The sequence below is a fragment of the Neolamprologus brichardi genome, chromosome 18, assembly GCF_056152115.1.
Source record: "Neolamprologus brichardi isolate AB-2024 chromosome 18, ASM5615211v1, whole genome shotgun sequence".
NCBI classification, from domain to species: domain Eukaryota; kingdom Metazoa; phylum Chordata; class Actinopteri; order Cichliformes; family Cichlidae; genus Neolamprologus; species Neolamprologus brichardi.
This window is the reverse complement of record NC_142121.1, coordinates 15,552,239-15,567,278: the sequence shown is the minus strand read 5'-3', so window position 1 is coordinate 15,567,278 and position 15,040 is coordinate 15,552,239. Positions and strand designations below refer to the sequence as shown.

The window sequence follows — 15,040 nt, the reverse complement described above, 5'->3', positions numbered from 1 at the left end:
AACAAATAATTACAGTATTTAATGTTATATTTCTAATATAATATTTCCAATGATATATTACATTGCTTAAAATATCATATATAGACACTTACCGCTGTATCAGGTGAATGGCACGCTCAGATGTCTTCACATGTGAGAAGCATGAATTCATAAAATTCTGCAGCTGGTTCTGTAGAAAAGGTAACAAATGTAACCTTCATTAGTACTTTATCATGTTTCAGTTGTGGCCATGTCTTAATGAGTGATGTCTGTGATTAGTGGTTTTGTGTATATGTAATATATACATATGATGCTTCCTGTTTTAAACAATGCACAGGAAAACAGCAGCTACATGTTTTAGGCATAATGAGTACACAACTATACATACCTCAATGTAACAGATTTGCTCTGTAAACTTGACAAAATCTGCTTCAAACTCAGCACTCCTTGGAGCCAACATATCATACTGCTTTCTTTTCAGATTCATGGCTATAGTGTTGAACTGTCTGGCTAGAATCTCAATGCCCTCAATGTTGGACTTGTTAAGTGATTCAAATGTCTTGAACACTGTGATTATTTGTGTGATCTAGAAAAAATAATGCTTACTGTTATATGGCAAAGCATTATGACAAGACTGACATACATATTTTAGGAATTAAAATAGACCGTACCTTTTCAAGCTGCTTGCAGAAGTTGGAAAACTTCAAAAAAATTTCCATCTCTGAAACCTCAAAAGGCTTCTTTCCAGGTGCAGCCATTGTTTCCATCTTTGTTTTCTGGAAACAAGACTTATATTCCTGGTACAAGGAGGTACAGTGCTGCAAAAGACAAAAGATTAACAACAGCAGAAACTGTGTACTGCTGCAGTCATGCCTCTAAGACATCTAATAACACTGATGTGTACTAATCACAGTGTAACAGTCACCTGCACTTTTGTGATGATGTTATCAGCATCTTGGTCCCATATGAGACGTTTGCCATTGTCAGTAATGTACGATCTGCACATTGTAACCATCTGATTTGTGACCTAGAAGAGTTTTCAGTATCACATGTTGTACAAAGGGAATTGGATCTTAAATGTTTGTTCTTTGAATGAAATGAAAAAACCCAACAAAGTAAACTTACTTTGATGAACAGTGAAGATATAGTTTCACTCGTGTTGTAGTACAGTGAAACTCTGAAAATCATGTGAATAGTACTGATGACATTTTGCACATTTTTCATCATGGTAACCTGAAATGACACCAAGTATAGTCACATTATTTATAATATATTGTTTGCTCTGATATAATTTGTATTTCTTAAGTTTGTAATGAACAACTTTACTGTACAAAAATTAAACTATTAACAGGCTATTATCCATATTTATTTAAAAAAAAAAAAACAGTATGTAAGATGGTCACTAATGAATAGTACATGGACTATGAATTGAATACTAGCGTTGTTTCTAAGTGTAAATAGGCAATTTTTGATCATTTTATTGTGATGTAGTCTGGGGCAAATAAAAGACTATTTTAAAACCTGTCAAAGACCTCCTGTATTCAATGCATAGCAATAGCTTTTGTTTGTTATTGCCTACATTTGGTAAAAAAGACCATACTTTCCCCCCCAACACTGTTGGTTTACAGCCTGAATGCTTTACAATTTATATACATATCTTTAAATAGCTGTGTATGCGATATAGGTGCTTTCATACTTGGCTTGTGCTTTAACATCAGTTCATCAACAAAAACACGGTTTGGCTCAGAGGTAAAACTTTATTTAATACTAAAACTTCTAACAATTGCAAGTTCTTAATGGAAAGGAATTGTTGACTGTACATACCGGGTCACTGATGTAGAGAGGTTGAAGAACTTTCTCCAGTGTGTTCAGGAATTTCACATTGTCTTTTGCCTCATTGGCACACCTTGTTATCCTAGTATCCAGCTTCCGCCACATCTACAGAGGTACATGTTTATGACAGTGATGAAGGTAATAATATATGTTATTTATTGTAAATGTTTGTTAATTGTTAAATGTTTGAAAGAGTAATTTAAATTTCTGATTTTATTATAATTATTATTATTGTTAAATTTTTAACACTTTTTTTGTACATAAAATAGAGGCAATATCCCTTGAATTATATGGTCACGATGCAAAATATTATTAAAAATACACAAATCACATTTATGGATCCATGATACATCATAGAACAGCGAAAATGAGTAATTACTGATCATTCAGGAATAATCTTACTATTATATAATTTGCATGTAATTTTTATTATATATATCAAATAGATTCAGTTTTTCATATTGCATCTATATACACAGTGTTATAGATGCAATATGTCTGAAGGTTTGTTTTTTTTTTAGATTTCGATATTGTTATTGTTATACCAAAGTTATTATTGTATAAGTGGGCCTAATGGCATCATAAAAACAGAATAATAACTAAATACTAAAATACTAAAAACTGTGTAGCACAAATTATTTTTTAGTGAGGAAAAACACCTATTAGTGTTTGCCTCACTTTCACTGTTCATTGTTGTTTCATTGTTATGTGTGGAGGAGCTGTCTGACACCAACCTACAATAAAATGTTTACCTTTGCTAATTTTAGAACACAGGTTTTTATTGAAAGAGTTTTATTCATTGAGCATATGTTTGAAGTGAGCGACTGACTTTGCATTTTTGGACACACGTGAACAAGATTAGAAATAGGTATATCAGAGGTGTGGTAATTAAAAAAATTATATTGTGCAACAAATAATGTTGTTACAGTATACCAGTACATACATTATACTGCCAAGTATTATCTTACATTAAACAGTGGACATAAAAATAAATACTATAATAGTGTGACTGACACTGAGAATGAGTACCTTTACAGTTTTGGATCTGCTAATATGGAGCACCATTACCACCGTCTTGCACTTTTGGCTTTTGATGTGAGTGATGATAGAGTTGAACCTTATAGACATTCCTTTCCAGTGCTCTAAGTCACTCAGTGGCCCTTCTGAATCAGCTCCTTTTCTCAGCTGATCACTCTCTATGAGGACCTGATGTACAGCGAAAAGGTTACATTAATTCAGTCAGTACTCTACAGCAAGTTTTTCTTTTCCTTTTTTCCTTTTCAGTCTCTTCTTTCATTTCCTTTCTCTCATACTAACAAAATATATACCATTCATTTATAAAGTCATCATCTCTGGCCAGTAAACTGTATTCCTTGAAGCCACTGGTTCATAGGCTGCACTTCACTTGTGCGTTTTAATGATTTAACAAACCTGCTCAATTTCCTTGCACCACTGCAAAAGATTTTTTTCCAGTTGATGGACCATCTCACAGTTGGCAGCTGCAGTTTTCATATCATTTAGGCTGGCCAGTTTAGAGAAGTCAATATGTGTGAATGTAGTCAGATGAACAATGTACTTGTTGCTTATATGGATTTCTGCAGGACAAACATAACAAAGTACAAAATTATTAAATTATTGAAACCAGCCATTTAGCTACAGTATGTTGTTCTGAAGAAACAATTTTTTTTACCTTCTAAGGAGTCAAGACAGCGTTTTATTGTGTACACTAAGTTCTCTTTACATTTTACTCCATGTCTGGACTCTATAGTGCCCCAGTTTTGTGGTGCATCGAGAGCAGGCAGTAGAAAGTTGTAAGTGTTCCTTATTCCTTTCAGGAGGCCGTCTCTGGCATCAACTACTGAAAAAAAGATCTCCTACAAAGTATGGAGACAAGTCACCCATAATGTCATAAAAACCAAAGCCAAAACATCTGGGATATAAATCAAAGTATTTTAAACAGATTTATTTTCTAACAGCTGTACAGTTACATTGTAAATAGGTGTGGACGTCAGATTGTTTTATAATGTTAGTGAAATGGTTGGATGTCAAATGTGACCTCAAGATTTAAAAATATGTTATGGAAGGAGGGTTAGACCATATTAGCTTTTTCCTAAACTAATGCAGGGAATGCTGAAAAGTGACAAGTTTATTATGTGATGTTTATTATGTGAACACAAGAATTATAATGTAGACTCAAGAATTTCCCCGCCATGGGATCAATAAAGCCTTATCTTATCTTACATAAACTGCTCAAAAAATAAAAGGAACACAAAGATAAGACATCCCAGATCTGAATGAATGGAATATTCTTATTAAATACTTTTTTTAGTAGTTGAATGTGCTCAAAAATCACACAAAAATTATCAATGGAAATCACATTTCACAACCCATGGAGGTCTGGATCACGCTCAACATTAAAGTTGAAAAACACACAACAGGCTGATCCAACTTTGATGTAATGTTCTTAAAACAAGTCAAAATGAGGCTCAGTAGTGTGTGTGTGGCCTCCACGTGCGTGTATGATCTCCTTACAACGCCTGCGCATGCTCCTGATGAGCTGGCGGATGGTCTCCTCAGGAAGCTCTTCCTAGACCTGGACTAAAGCATCCACCAACTCCTGGACATTCTGTGGTAGATGGAGCGAGACATGATGTCCCAGATGTGCTCAATTGGATTCAGGTCTGGGGAACGGGCGGGCCAGTCCATAGCATCAGTGCCTTCATCTTGCAGGAACTTCTGACATCCACATGAGGTCTAGCATTGTCTTGCATTAGGAGAAACCGGCATATGGTCTCACAAGGGGTCTGAGGTTTTCATCTCGCTACCTAATGGCAGTCAGGCGAGCACATGGAGGGCTGTACGCCCCCCCCCCCCCCCCCCCCCCCAAAGAAATGCCACCCCACATTAGTGGCCCACTGCGAATGGAGTCTGTTTCTGACTGTTTGAGCAGACACATGCACATTTGTGGCTTGCTGGAGGTCATTTTTTAGGGCTCTAGCAGTGCTCCTCGTGCTCCTCCATGCACAAAGGTGGAGATAGGGGTCCTGCTGTTGGGTCTGTGGTCATCACCTGCAGAACCCCTCCTTTATTGGGGATGTCTTGCTAATTGCCTATAATTTCCACGTGGTGTCTATTCCATTTCTACAACAGCATGTGAAATTGATTGTCAGTAAATGTTGCTTCCTAAGTGGACAGTTTGATTTCACAGAAGTGTGATTGACTTGGAATTACAATGTTTTGTAAAAGTGTTCCCTTTATTTTTCTGAGCAGTGAACACAAAGACATATAAAATGCACAATTAGCGTTTTAAAAATAATTTCCAACCCAGATCCTAAATCATATCTGTATGTCCAATGAAAACTTGACCATACTGTTGTCCTCTGAATTTAAAACACTTTATTGTGTGTTTAAATGGGATTTTTTTCACAGATAAACCATTTTCTTTCAGCATATAAAGAAAATTCTGACATGCGCTTGGAAGTAAGTGGGACTTTTATTTGATATGTTTTATATGTTCTATTGTGAATAAAGTATGGGCTTATGAAACTGATGACATTATGATTTCTGTTTAATTTACATTTTACACACTGCCCCAACCTTTTTAGAACTGGAATGGTTATAAAATCATATATCTATATTATATATATGGTTGTTAGGTTGTTAGATATGTTTTTATAACGATTTTATATGGTAAAATTTTGTTTAAATGTATATAAAAAAAATATTAGTTTTTTTTTTATACCATTCCGATTCTGAAATGGTTTGGACAATGTGTAAAATGTAAATAAAAACAGAAATCATAATATTATTAGACAGTATCTCACAAAAGTGAGCACACCGCTCACATTTTTAAAAAATATTTTGTTATATCTTTTCATGGGACAGCATTGAAGACATGATACTTTGATATAACGTAAAGTAGTCAGTGTACAGCTTGTACAACAGTGTAAATTTCCTGTCCCCTTTAAATCAACACACAGTCATTATTGTCTAAACCTCTGGCAACAAAAGTGAATACACCCCCAAGTGAAAATGTCCAAATTGTGCCCAATTTGCCATTTTCCCTTCCTAGTGTCATGTGACTCGTTAGTGTTACAAGGTCTCAGGTGCAAATCGGAAGGTGTGTTGAATTTGGTGTTCAATCCAACTTTATTGATAAAGCACTTTAAAAACAACACGGTTGACCAAAGTGCTTCCCAGTAAAAAACAGTAATAAAAGTTAAAAACCATACATTAAACAGACAGAGAAAATTAATTAACAGTAAAATAAATGAATGAATGAAAAAAAAGATCAAATAAATCGGTAAATATTGAAACGTGAATAAAACAGACAATATAATAGACAATAAAAAAAACTAACAAAGTAAAGAAGATTAAAAGCAACCCAAAACTGATTAAAACTGACTACAAGCTGACTCTGGTACTACAACAAGAAAGCCCACAAACAGTTTGCTGAAAACAAGCAGACTAAGGACAATTAGTCAGTAATTGTGATCTGATGAGACCAAGACCAACTTATTTTGTTCACATGGTGTCAAGGATGTGTGGCGGCAACCAGGTGAGGAGTACAAACACAAGTGTGTCTTGCCTACAGTCAAGCATGGTGGTGGGATGTCACTGTTTGGAGCTGCATGAGTGCTGCTTGCACGGAGGAGCTACAACTAATTGAAGGAACCATGAATGCCAGCATGTACTGCAACATACTGAAGCAGAACATGATCCCCTCCCTTCAGAAACTGAGCCACAGGACAGTATTCGAACATGATAACATCCACCCATCTCCATGATGTCATCATGGAGGGGTGGAAGAGGATTTCAGTGGTACCCTGTGAAGCTCTAGTGATCTCCATTCCCAACAGAGTTAAAGCAGTGTTGGAAAATAATGATGGCCGCACAAAATATTGACACTTTGGGCATAATTTGGACATTTTCACCAAGGGGTGTACTCACTTTAGTTGCCAGTGGTTTAGACATTAATGGTTGTATGTTGAGTTATTTTGAGGTGACAGCAAATGTATACTCTTATACAAGCCTTACACCGAGTACTTTACATTGTATCAAAGCGTCATATCTTTAATGTTGTCCCATGAAAAGATACAATAAAATATTTACAAAAATGTGAGGAGTGTACTCACTTTTGTGAGATACTGTATATTGATATTTTAATTATATAATAGTTATAGAAACAAACCACCATACAAATTCAGTACCCTCTTACCTCATGTACGTTTTCAGAATTCACAGCTATGTCCTCTCTTGTCCGTATAAAGTAGCAGCAAATACCTGTCAGGGATATTTGGGACAAATCGGGCATAAACAGCCTCAGTGTTTTTTCTCCTTTTGCAGCACCAGGATATGAGCGACCACACTCTGCAATAAAATAGAAATAATTTTGGAAGAAAATTAAAAAATGAAAATGACACATAAAACAGATCTTAATTTTTTCTGCTAAAACTGGGATATTTCACCAGCACAGGGATAAAATCATTAATTATCACATGAACTTGGTAAAAACTCCAATTATAACTGGCCTTGATAATCAAAAAAGTTAAATACTGTAATCCTAGTTTGTTTTAAATTAATGGTCAGTATTACTTAGTATGAAATAAAAAAAATAAGCAGGATAACATGTGACAGTCAAATACTAGAGTTGAGATTTATTCCAACCTGGTCCTGGCGCTGCAGACTCTTGATACACAAAGGAAATGGTTTTGCAACCTCCTTTGGCAAAAAAATGATCAAAAGCAGCCAGCTATTCATGATAAAGAAAGAAAAAGAAAGACAAAAAATTGTGAACTGAAAAATGTGTAACTGTATAATATCAGATGTGTTTAAACCATAATTGCCATATCAACATAGACAATATAACATGTGAAATGTATGAGATGTTTTGACTTTTGCTTGTTCCAGTTGTACTTGCAGCAGCCAAAATATACACTTCTGATTATGATATTTTTTGCTTTTGATATTTTGCTTCCAAGGAGCCAAATGTTCATGTATTTTTTTAAGGCTGCTTTGAGCAATAGTTCTCCAGACTTTCTGAAAGTCTTTTCGAAGCTTTTCTGTTGACATTGACTGTCTTCTCTAGTCAAGTCCTTGCATCAGATCATTTTCCGAGACACTATTTCTTTGTTTGTTAATTCCTGACCTGTGAATCACTAAAGGGTAAAAGACTTAACTCAGTGGATGAACCAGTTAACCAGTCTATTATTAACAAATAATAGATGACTTAGACGACTTAAAGAACCGATTTAAAATTGTACATTTTGTTATTATCAGCCTGTCCAAAAACACATAATTTTTGGACAAGGTTTGACAAGGATAAAATATTTTTTTGCACCACCTATTTGATTCTCAGTGAACTATTAACTGAAAACTTGGTCCTTCAGTTAATCTATCTATTTTTCACTGAAGCCTCAACAGAAATGGGATCAGTAGAAGGATGGCTGTCAAGAAGCTATTCTTAATTAAAGGAAACAGGGAAGAAAAGGCTGAGGTATGCAAAATTACACAAAAACTGCTCTGAAAATCAGTGGCAATAGGTTTTACAGAGTGATGAATGATAAATATGAAATGATTAAAACTGTTGTTAGTATCTACGGCAATCAGGAGAGCGGTACAACGGTGAGTGTCCACATCCTGTAAAACACGGTGCAGGCTTTGGTATTATTTGGGGATACAGCCAGTGGTGTCGGGATCAAAAATTATGGAATTATAAACACAGAAAAGTAATCTCTGATTGCTGCCATGCAATACCATCAGAAAAGTGATTGACAGTGGCTTCTTTTTTCAGTATATCAATCATCCTAAATACACTGCCAGTGCAATAAAAGTATATCCGGATAGAATTTTGAACATAGTTTGTCAAAGTATATGGGAAAAACTCACAGAAGACGAATCTAAAATAAACTCCTCTACATCTGTTGGCGATAGGGCCAGTCTCTCAGCCAAGATGTCAATGATATACTTGTGTGCAGGGGTGAGGAGCTTTTTTCGCTCTTCTCTTGCCTCCTTATATTTGGCCTGAGAAATACAATAGATGTTAATTGTAGTAATTGTAACTGCTCCGACAACAAAAGTGGTCGATGTCAGTAAGGTTTCATTAAAGCCATTATCAATTTACCTGACATCCAGCCTCGTTTGTATTTTGGCTAACTTCTTCCATCGTATTGTTTGGCAGGAGTACTCGCCTCCTTGATGTTTGAAAAACTCAGTGACTCTTTGACTTATTCTGCCTGGAGGAGGAAAAAAAAAAGAAATGTTATGAAAATGAATAACTAACTAACTCCAAAGTAGAACACAGTGAAAAAGTATTTGCCTCTTCCTCTTTTTTTTTTGCATATTTGTCACATTTTCATGTTTCAGGCCATCAAAGAATTTTAATATTAGACAAAGATAACCCGTGTAAATATACAAAGCAGTTTTTAAATTATTGTATAATTTATTAATAAAAAAAGCTATCCAAACTTCATTTTGTGGAAAGCTTAGGTCAATTTCACTAGTCCCTTCCAGGCCTGCTTACTGTCAGACCATTTGAATCAAAAACCACTTGAAAAGATTCTGTCTGACAAAGATAAGATAAGATGAGGTAAGATAAAGCACTTTTAGTCCCACACGTGGGAAACTTTTTTTGTTCACAGCAGAGAGTACGTTTAAGTTTAAGAGCAGTATAAGTTAAGAAAAACACAACAGAATAGGATAAAATAAGGGTTGGGATAAGGGTGAAAAGGGTTACAAAGCCATTTTTAAGGTTTTTGTTTTGTTTTGTTTTTCTTCTTCACTTTAGTGAGATTCATTATCCACAAATGGAGAAAACTTAGAACAGTGGGGAACCTTTCAAGGAGTGGCGGGCACAGCAAATTAGTTCAAGACCTCACTTGCTTCAGGTAGGGTCAGGGTCAATAATAACAAAGACACTGAACAAAAAGAAGAGTTTCAATGAAAAAACCACTGCTGACCACAAGAACACAAAGGCTTGTCTCACATTTACCAAACAAAAAAAAAACAAACAAACGAAACAAACAGAAAAAAACCTCCTGAAGAGCCACAAGACTCTTGTAAAATATATAGTACATATTTTTTTCTGAAGGTTTGTGTCTCATTACATCTGCCATAAAACTAATGTAGGACCATTAAAGGAAAATCACGCACACTTGGTGGTGGTAGTGTGATGGTCTAGGGCTGAGCAAAGTATTAATTAAAATTGTATCAGTAAAACAGAACTGGTTTTCAATTAAAGTGGCACTGAGGATAATATAATTAATAAAAAGTTCTTCTTTCTTTAGTCTTTAAGCTTTACTGCCATCTGAACGAGCTAACTGGATTATTTATTACAAGTTGGAGACTTGTTATCGAGGTCATATCTTACTTATATAATTCTAACCTTTGATATTTTCTGCCCTTACCAAAACGTGGTCATTCGATAAATGGTAGCTTTCTGTTGGGCACATGTTTGTGCCAGTTTTGTTTTAAGTAAAAAATAGTATTTTGTTTCCCGTTTTGCAATCGTGGAAGTCACTTCCAAGTCCTGCAGTCGTTATGAGCCGTTACTGATACCTGCTGTTAACGCAACAGTTGAAACGAGGTGTCACGAGCCCAACCGTTACCACACGTTATAAATGTTAATATTCACAGTAAACGTAAAACACAAAGCGTTTTTCATAGTTTGGGGGGACTTCTTGTAGTCGTATTGCTGACTGTCCTCTTGAAACACGTCAGATAAATAAACGTTCACAGGACAGTCATTACTTTACACTCTTTATTTGTTATTACCACCCTCTACAGGGTGGTTCCCGCACCAACACGACCGACATAACTCAAACAACAACTGATCTTGGACCAGGCTACGGACAGGACATATGTTTCGTGGTCTACTGTGATTGGTTCAGCCACACCGTCTGTTTGTCCAATAGCGGGTAGACATCTGTTCGCTGGAGCAACTCTAAAATATTCCCCTCTCTTCCTCCTGCACAGTCTTTTTGCCGTCCTGCCCGGCGACGCTCCTGCAGAGCTGCTGAAAGTTAAGCTTAAAATGGGGAAAATGCAAGTCTTAGGAGTAATTGCAGTAATATTAGCAGTGTACTGTGTACATGCGAAGATTTACTTTCGGGAAGAGTTTCTGGATGGTGGTAAGTTGTGCAGAGAATTTTTATAACTTTGCAAGGTTAGCACTTCACTGCCTGTTAGCTTGACTTTGAGACATCGTTGTGTCACAAAAAATGTTGTCTAGACTGTGAGTCCTCTCAAAAATACCACCTTTTCCGTTAAATAACCGAAAGTGCATTGATAATTGGCAACATTCATTAAGGTCGAAGGGAGCAGACGTAATATCGATATCAGTTAATAATCGTCGTCCAAGTTGCAGTTACTGAAACTAAATTTCGACATTGACAATTTGTCGTCGCATCTACAATTACTGGGAAATTGTGAGACGATTTTCACGACGTACCATGCTCTATTGGCGCGGGACTGTTAATCCTCAGCAAACTTACTGGTTGTTTTCTGAACAGATGAATGGAGAAGTCGCTGGGTGAACTCCAAGCACAAGTCAGACTACGGAGAGTGGAAACTCACGGCTGGCGACTTCTATGGCGATGCAGAGAAAGACAAAGGTACATGTTCGGACTTTCTAATGTAAATCTTCATTACAAAGTTTTCTTTTGATCAAAATAGCATTTACTGTTGTCCAAATGACAGCAAGGCACTTGACATTTAATGTTTTCCTGTTTTGTTTTTTTTGTTTTTTTTTTTAAATTTTTTTATTTCTATTATAGATGTGAAAATGAGTCATTTGATCATAATAAGCAGTAGTAATGTCTCGAATAGCCCCTACAAAGTGCCCTCATGTCTGATTTCCATTATGGTTCCTACTTCTTTATGTTTGTTTAAAGCTGAACAAACTATATTTAGTTTTGGTTTGATACTTTCATTTTCAGGTCTGCAGACAAGCCAGGATGCACGTTTCTATGCGGCCTCTGCCCGTTTTGATTCTTTCAGCAATGAGGGTAAGCCTTTGGTCATCCAGTTTACAGTCAAGCATGAACAGAAAATCGACTGTGGTGGTGGCTACGTAAAAGTCTTTCCTGCGGACTTGGAGCAGACTGAAATGCATGGAGAATCCTCTTACTACATTATGTTTGGTAAGTAATAATGACCTGTGTGATTTACAGTGCTTCTAGCTGTCACTGGATTTGATATGTGTAATAATTAATTTTATTCCTTTCCCCTAGGCCCTGACATTTGTGGCTACAGCACCAAGAAAGTTCATGTAATTTTTAATTACAAAGGCAAGAATCATCTCATCAAGAAAGAGATTAAATGCAAGGTAATTCTTGTGTTTTGAAGTCCTTATTTTTAAATGGGAACCTGCTTCTTCACCAAAGGCTTTAGTCTAAACCCTGCTTCTTTTTTTTGCTTTTTCTTTCTAGGACGATGAGCTGACCCACCTGTACACACTAATCCTGAATCCAGATCAAACCTATGAAGTAAAAATCGATAATGAGAAGGTGGAATCTGGCAGTCTGGAGGATGATTGGGACCTTCTGCCTCCTAAGAAAATTAAGGACCCTGAAGCCAAGAAGCCAGAGGATTGGGATGACCGTGCCAAGATTGATGATCCTAGTGACACAAAGCCTGAGGTGAGTAAACTCAGTACAGTCATTCTACCACCTCTTACTTTGCTCTGCGCAAAGAGTTGTTTATTTTAACCTTAGTATTTTGTGTTTTTTTTTTTTTTCTTTTTTCTCTAGGACTGGGACAAGCCCGAGAATATTCCAGATCCTGATGCTAAAAAGCCTGAAGACTGGGATGAGGATATGGACGGAGAGTGGGAGCCACCCATGATCCCCAACCCAGAGTACAAAGTAGGCTAGAAATTGATCACCAAAATACTTTAATATTAATATATAAAATACTTAAAATGCTTTTAAATTACATTACTGATAACCCTTTTTAACTTCCTGTATTTCAGGGAGAATGGAAACCCAAGCAGATTGATAACCCCAACTACAAAGGAGCCTGGGTGCATCCTGAAATTGACAATCCTGAATACAGCCCAGACTCGAACATCTACAAGTTTGACAACATTGGTGTTTTGGGTCTTGATCTTTGGCAGGTGAGACACAGTTCATCTTTTAAGGTATGTGGTAGCGGCAGTTGAGCTACAGTCTAACAGTTTTGGTTTTGTTTTGTTTTTTCCCCCTCCCTCCTCAGGTGAAATCTGGTACAATCTTTGACAACTTCCTGATCACAGATGATGTGAAAGAGGCAGAAGAGATTGGAAAGGAGACATGGGGTGTGACAAAGGTCTGGCCTTATTCTTTTTAACTCATAACTTGTTGTTCATGCAAAGCACAAAGTCTGCCCCTATGAACTACTGCTGTAATTAAAAGACTTGTTGTTTTGTTGTTGTTGTGATTCCTTGCAGGAGCCAGAGAGAAAAATGAAACAGGAGCAAGATGACCTGAAACGAAAAGAGGAGGAGGAGAAGAACAAAGAGCAGGACACTGAAGCTGCTGATGATGAAGATGAAGAAGAAGAAGAAGAGGAGGAGGAGGAAGAAGAAGAAACGAAAGAAGACACAGACGAGGCGCTTTCAGAAACAGATGAAGAAGAAGGAAAGCTTAAAGATGAGCTTTGAAGGGTTGTTGGCATAGAGTTTGTTTGTTTGTTTTTTTATTTTATTTTTTCCCTTTTTTGGGGGCAGGGGTGCTCCCTCAGGAACTGTCCTATATTTCCCAGGGGTATTGTGGCTGCTGTGCATCCTTTCCCTGAGATTTGGACACAACCCAGCTAAAGGGTGATTTGCAGTAGATTGGAAGGGGGGGGGCAAATGGTTTGTAACATACTTGGGGTCTTTCATTTTGATCTTGTTAACCCTGAACTGCTGGATTAATTCTAAGGTTTTCCACTCAAAGTACATTCTTTATTTTGTAATAACAGATAATAACGATAAACCGTCACCTGCTGTGTGCTAGATTTTTAGATTTTCTTAAACTAGCCCAGACTGTATATAAGATTAATCTATGCAGTCTGTGGTCTGCATGTCTACTTTTTTGCAAATGCCCTTTTGTTTTTCTTTTAGGGTGTTTGAAAGAGCTGAAAATGTAGTAATTATATTAAATTAAGAACATCAGCCACTCAGATTTCAACGTTAACTCTGAAACAGAACATACAAAGCATAAACCAAAAGTTGTGACCATAAAAAAAATATATATGTGAAGAGACAAATCAATACTATGATGACTTCTTTTGGTTATGTATGCAGCACTGTCTTTTTCTTTTGTCCCCACACTCTGAATTGAATTAATTGATTAGGCATGAATTGATGGGACCTGCATCATATTTTGAAAGTCTGGACAAACCAGTGGTGAGCCCCTGTGTGTGTCTTATTTTTATGGGACAGAATGTTATTGATACCAAAGTTTTTATTAAAAGATTATAACCTTATTGTCCACTGATATTTTGTGTGAGAGAGTGTTCACAGTTTAGAAGCACTGCTTGTGGTTTAGATGTAAATTAGTGGACTCCACGCCAACTGTTTCAAAAAGGAATGTCAAATGAAGTTTCATTTCCTCCATCTGTGAATAAAACTCTTCTAAAGATTCAATTCAATCAATTAAGAAGTTTCTGTTTATATCCAAGCTTGGTATGAATAAATATACTTTTTTTTTTTTTAGAGAAAATACTGGAAATTTAAAAAAACAAAACACTGATTGTCAAATGCATACTATTTTTTCCTTATTGTTTCACCCAAGAGCAATAGAAAAAATATTCATACTGTGAAAGTCACTTCATGTCAAGAAGACCATACATGTTAATGATATCTAGTGCCTGCTTCATTATATCTTCCCCAGAAAAAATTCTGGAGAAGTATAGAAAACGCTAGTATTTGGGGGCCTGTAATCCATGTGTCTTTGGGTTAACTACAATTACACTTCACCTAAGAATATATATATATATATATATATTAGTGTGTGTGTGTGTGTGTGTGTGGGGGGGGGGGGGGGGGGGTTCTGAAATGTAGTTCACAAATAGCCATGGAAATTATCTGGTGTAAACTTAAAAACTGAAAACAAAATGTGTTTGTAAACAGTAACATAAGTCTTCATAAAATCTGCCTGTTACTTTGTATGATTTTTGGTGTACCACATCTCGAAAAAATGAATGTGGGACTAAGGGACATCTGAAAAATTAAAATATAAGACAAACTATTTAGCGTCAATCCAGT

The 15,040-nt window shown here is 36.3% G+C and overlaps 2 protein-coding genes across 3 annotated transcripts in view; one reads left to right on the top strand and one right to left on the bottom strand.

The window, feature by feature from the left end:
* Positions 1-10,404, bottom strand: part of LOC102786971 (dynein axonemal heavy chain 8-like) — a 37,125-nt gene extending 26,721 nt beyond the window's left edge. The window contains exons 1-14 of one of the 2 annotated variants that reach the window (XM_087832494.1): positions 10,196-10,404; positions 8,936-9,047; positions 8,701-8,835; positions 7,480-7,564; positions 7,031-7,182; positions 3,503-3,686; positions 3,244-3,407; positions 2,842-3,018; positions 1,804-1,917; positions 1,105-1,212; positions 905-1,006; positions 651-797; positions 368-565; positions 93-169 (exon numbers count right to left, since the gene is read on the bottom strand). In XM_087832494.1, the coding sequence (XP_087688620.1) occupies positions 93-169; positions 368-565; positions 651-797; positions 905-1,006; positions 1,105-1,212; positions 1,804-1,917; positions 2,842-3,018; positions 3,244-3,407; positions 3,503-3,686; positions 7,031-7,182; positions 7,480-7,564; positions 8,701-8,835; positions 8,936-8,977 (1,685 nt within the window). In that variant the 5' untranslated portion in view covers positions 8,978-9,047; positions 10,196-10,404. The remainder of the gene's footprint in view (positions 1-92; positions 170-367; positions 566-650; positions 798-904; positions 1,007-1,104; positions 1,213-1,803; positions 1,918-2,841; positions 3,019-3,243; positions 3,408-3,502; positions 3,687-7,030; positions 7,183-7,479; positions 7,565-8,700; positions 8,836-8,935; positions 9,048-10,195) is intronic. The other variant, XM_087832493.1, reaches the window with a different exon arrangement.
* A 361-nt stretch (positions 10,405-10,765) lies between these two features.
* Positions 10,766-14,424, top strand: calr3b (calreticulin 3b). Its single transcript, XM_006792233.3, has 9 exons — positions 10,766-10,940; positions 11,322-11,423; positions 11,748-11,951; positions 12,042-12,136; positions 12,240-12,449; positions 12,561-12,674; positions 12,782-12,925; positions 13,024-13,116; positions 13,238-14,424. The coding sequence occupies exons 1-9, from the start codon at positions 10,844-10,846 to the stop codon at positions 13,448-13,450; spliced, it is 1,272 nt and encodes a 423-aa protein (XP_006792296.1). The 5' UTR covers positions 10,766-10,843; the 3' UTR covers positions 13,451-14,424.
* Positions 14,425-15,040: the final 616 nt, after the last annotated feature.

Coding starts and splice junctions, on each gene's coding strand:
- calr3b (XM_006792233.3), top strand. CDS start 10,844: ATGGGGAAAATGCAAGTCTTAGGAGTAATTGCAGTAATATTAGCAGTG. Junction 10,941..11,321: donor GGAAGAGTTTCTGGATGGTG/GTAAGTTGTGCA, acceptor TTTTCTGAACAG/ATGAATGGAGAAGTCGCTGG. Junction 13,117..13,237: donor AGACATGGGGTGTGACAAAG/GTCTGGCCTTAT, acceptor GATTCCTTGCAG/GAGCCAGAGAGAAAAATGAA.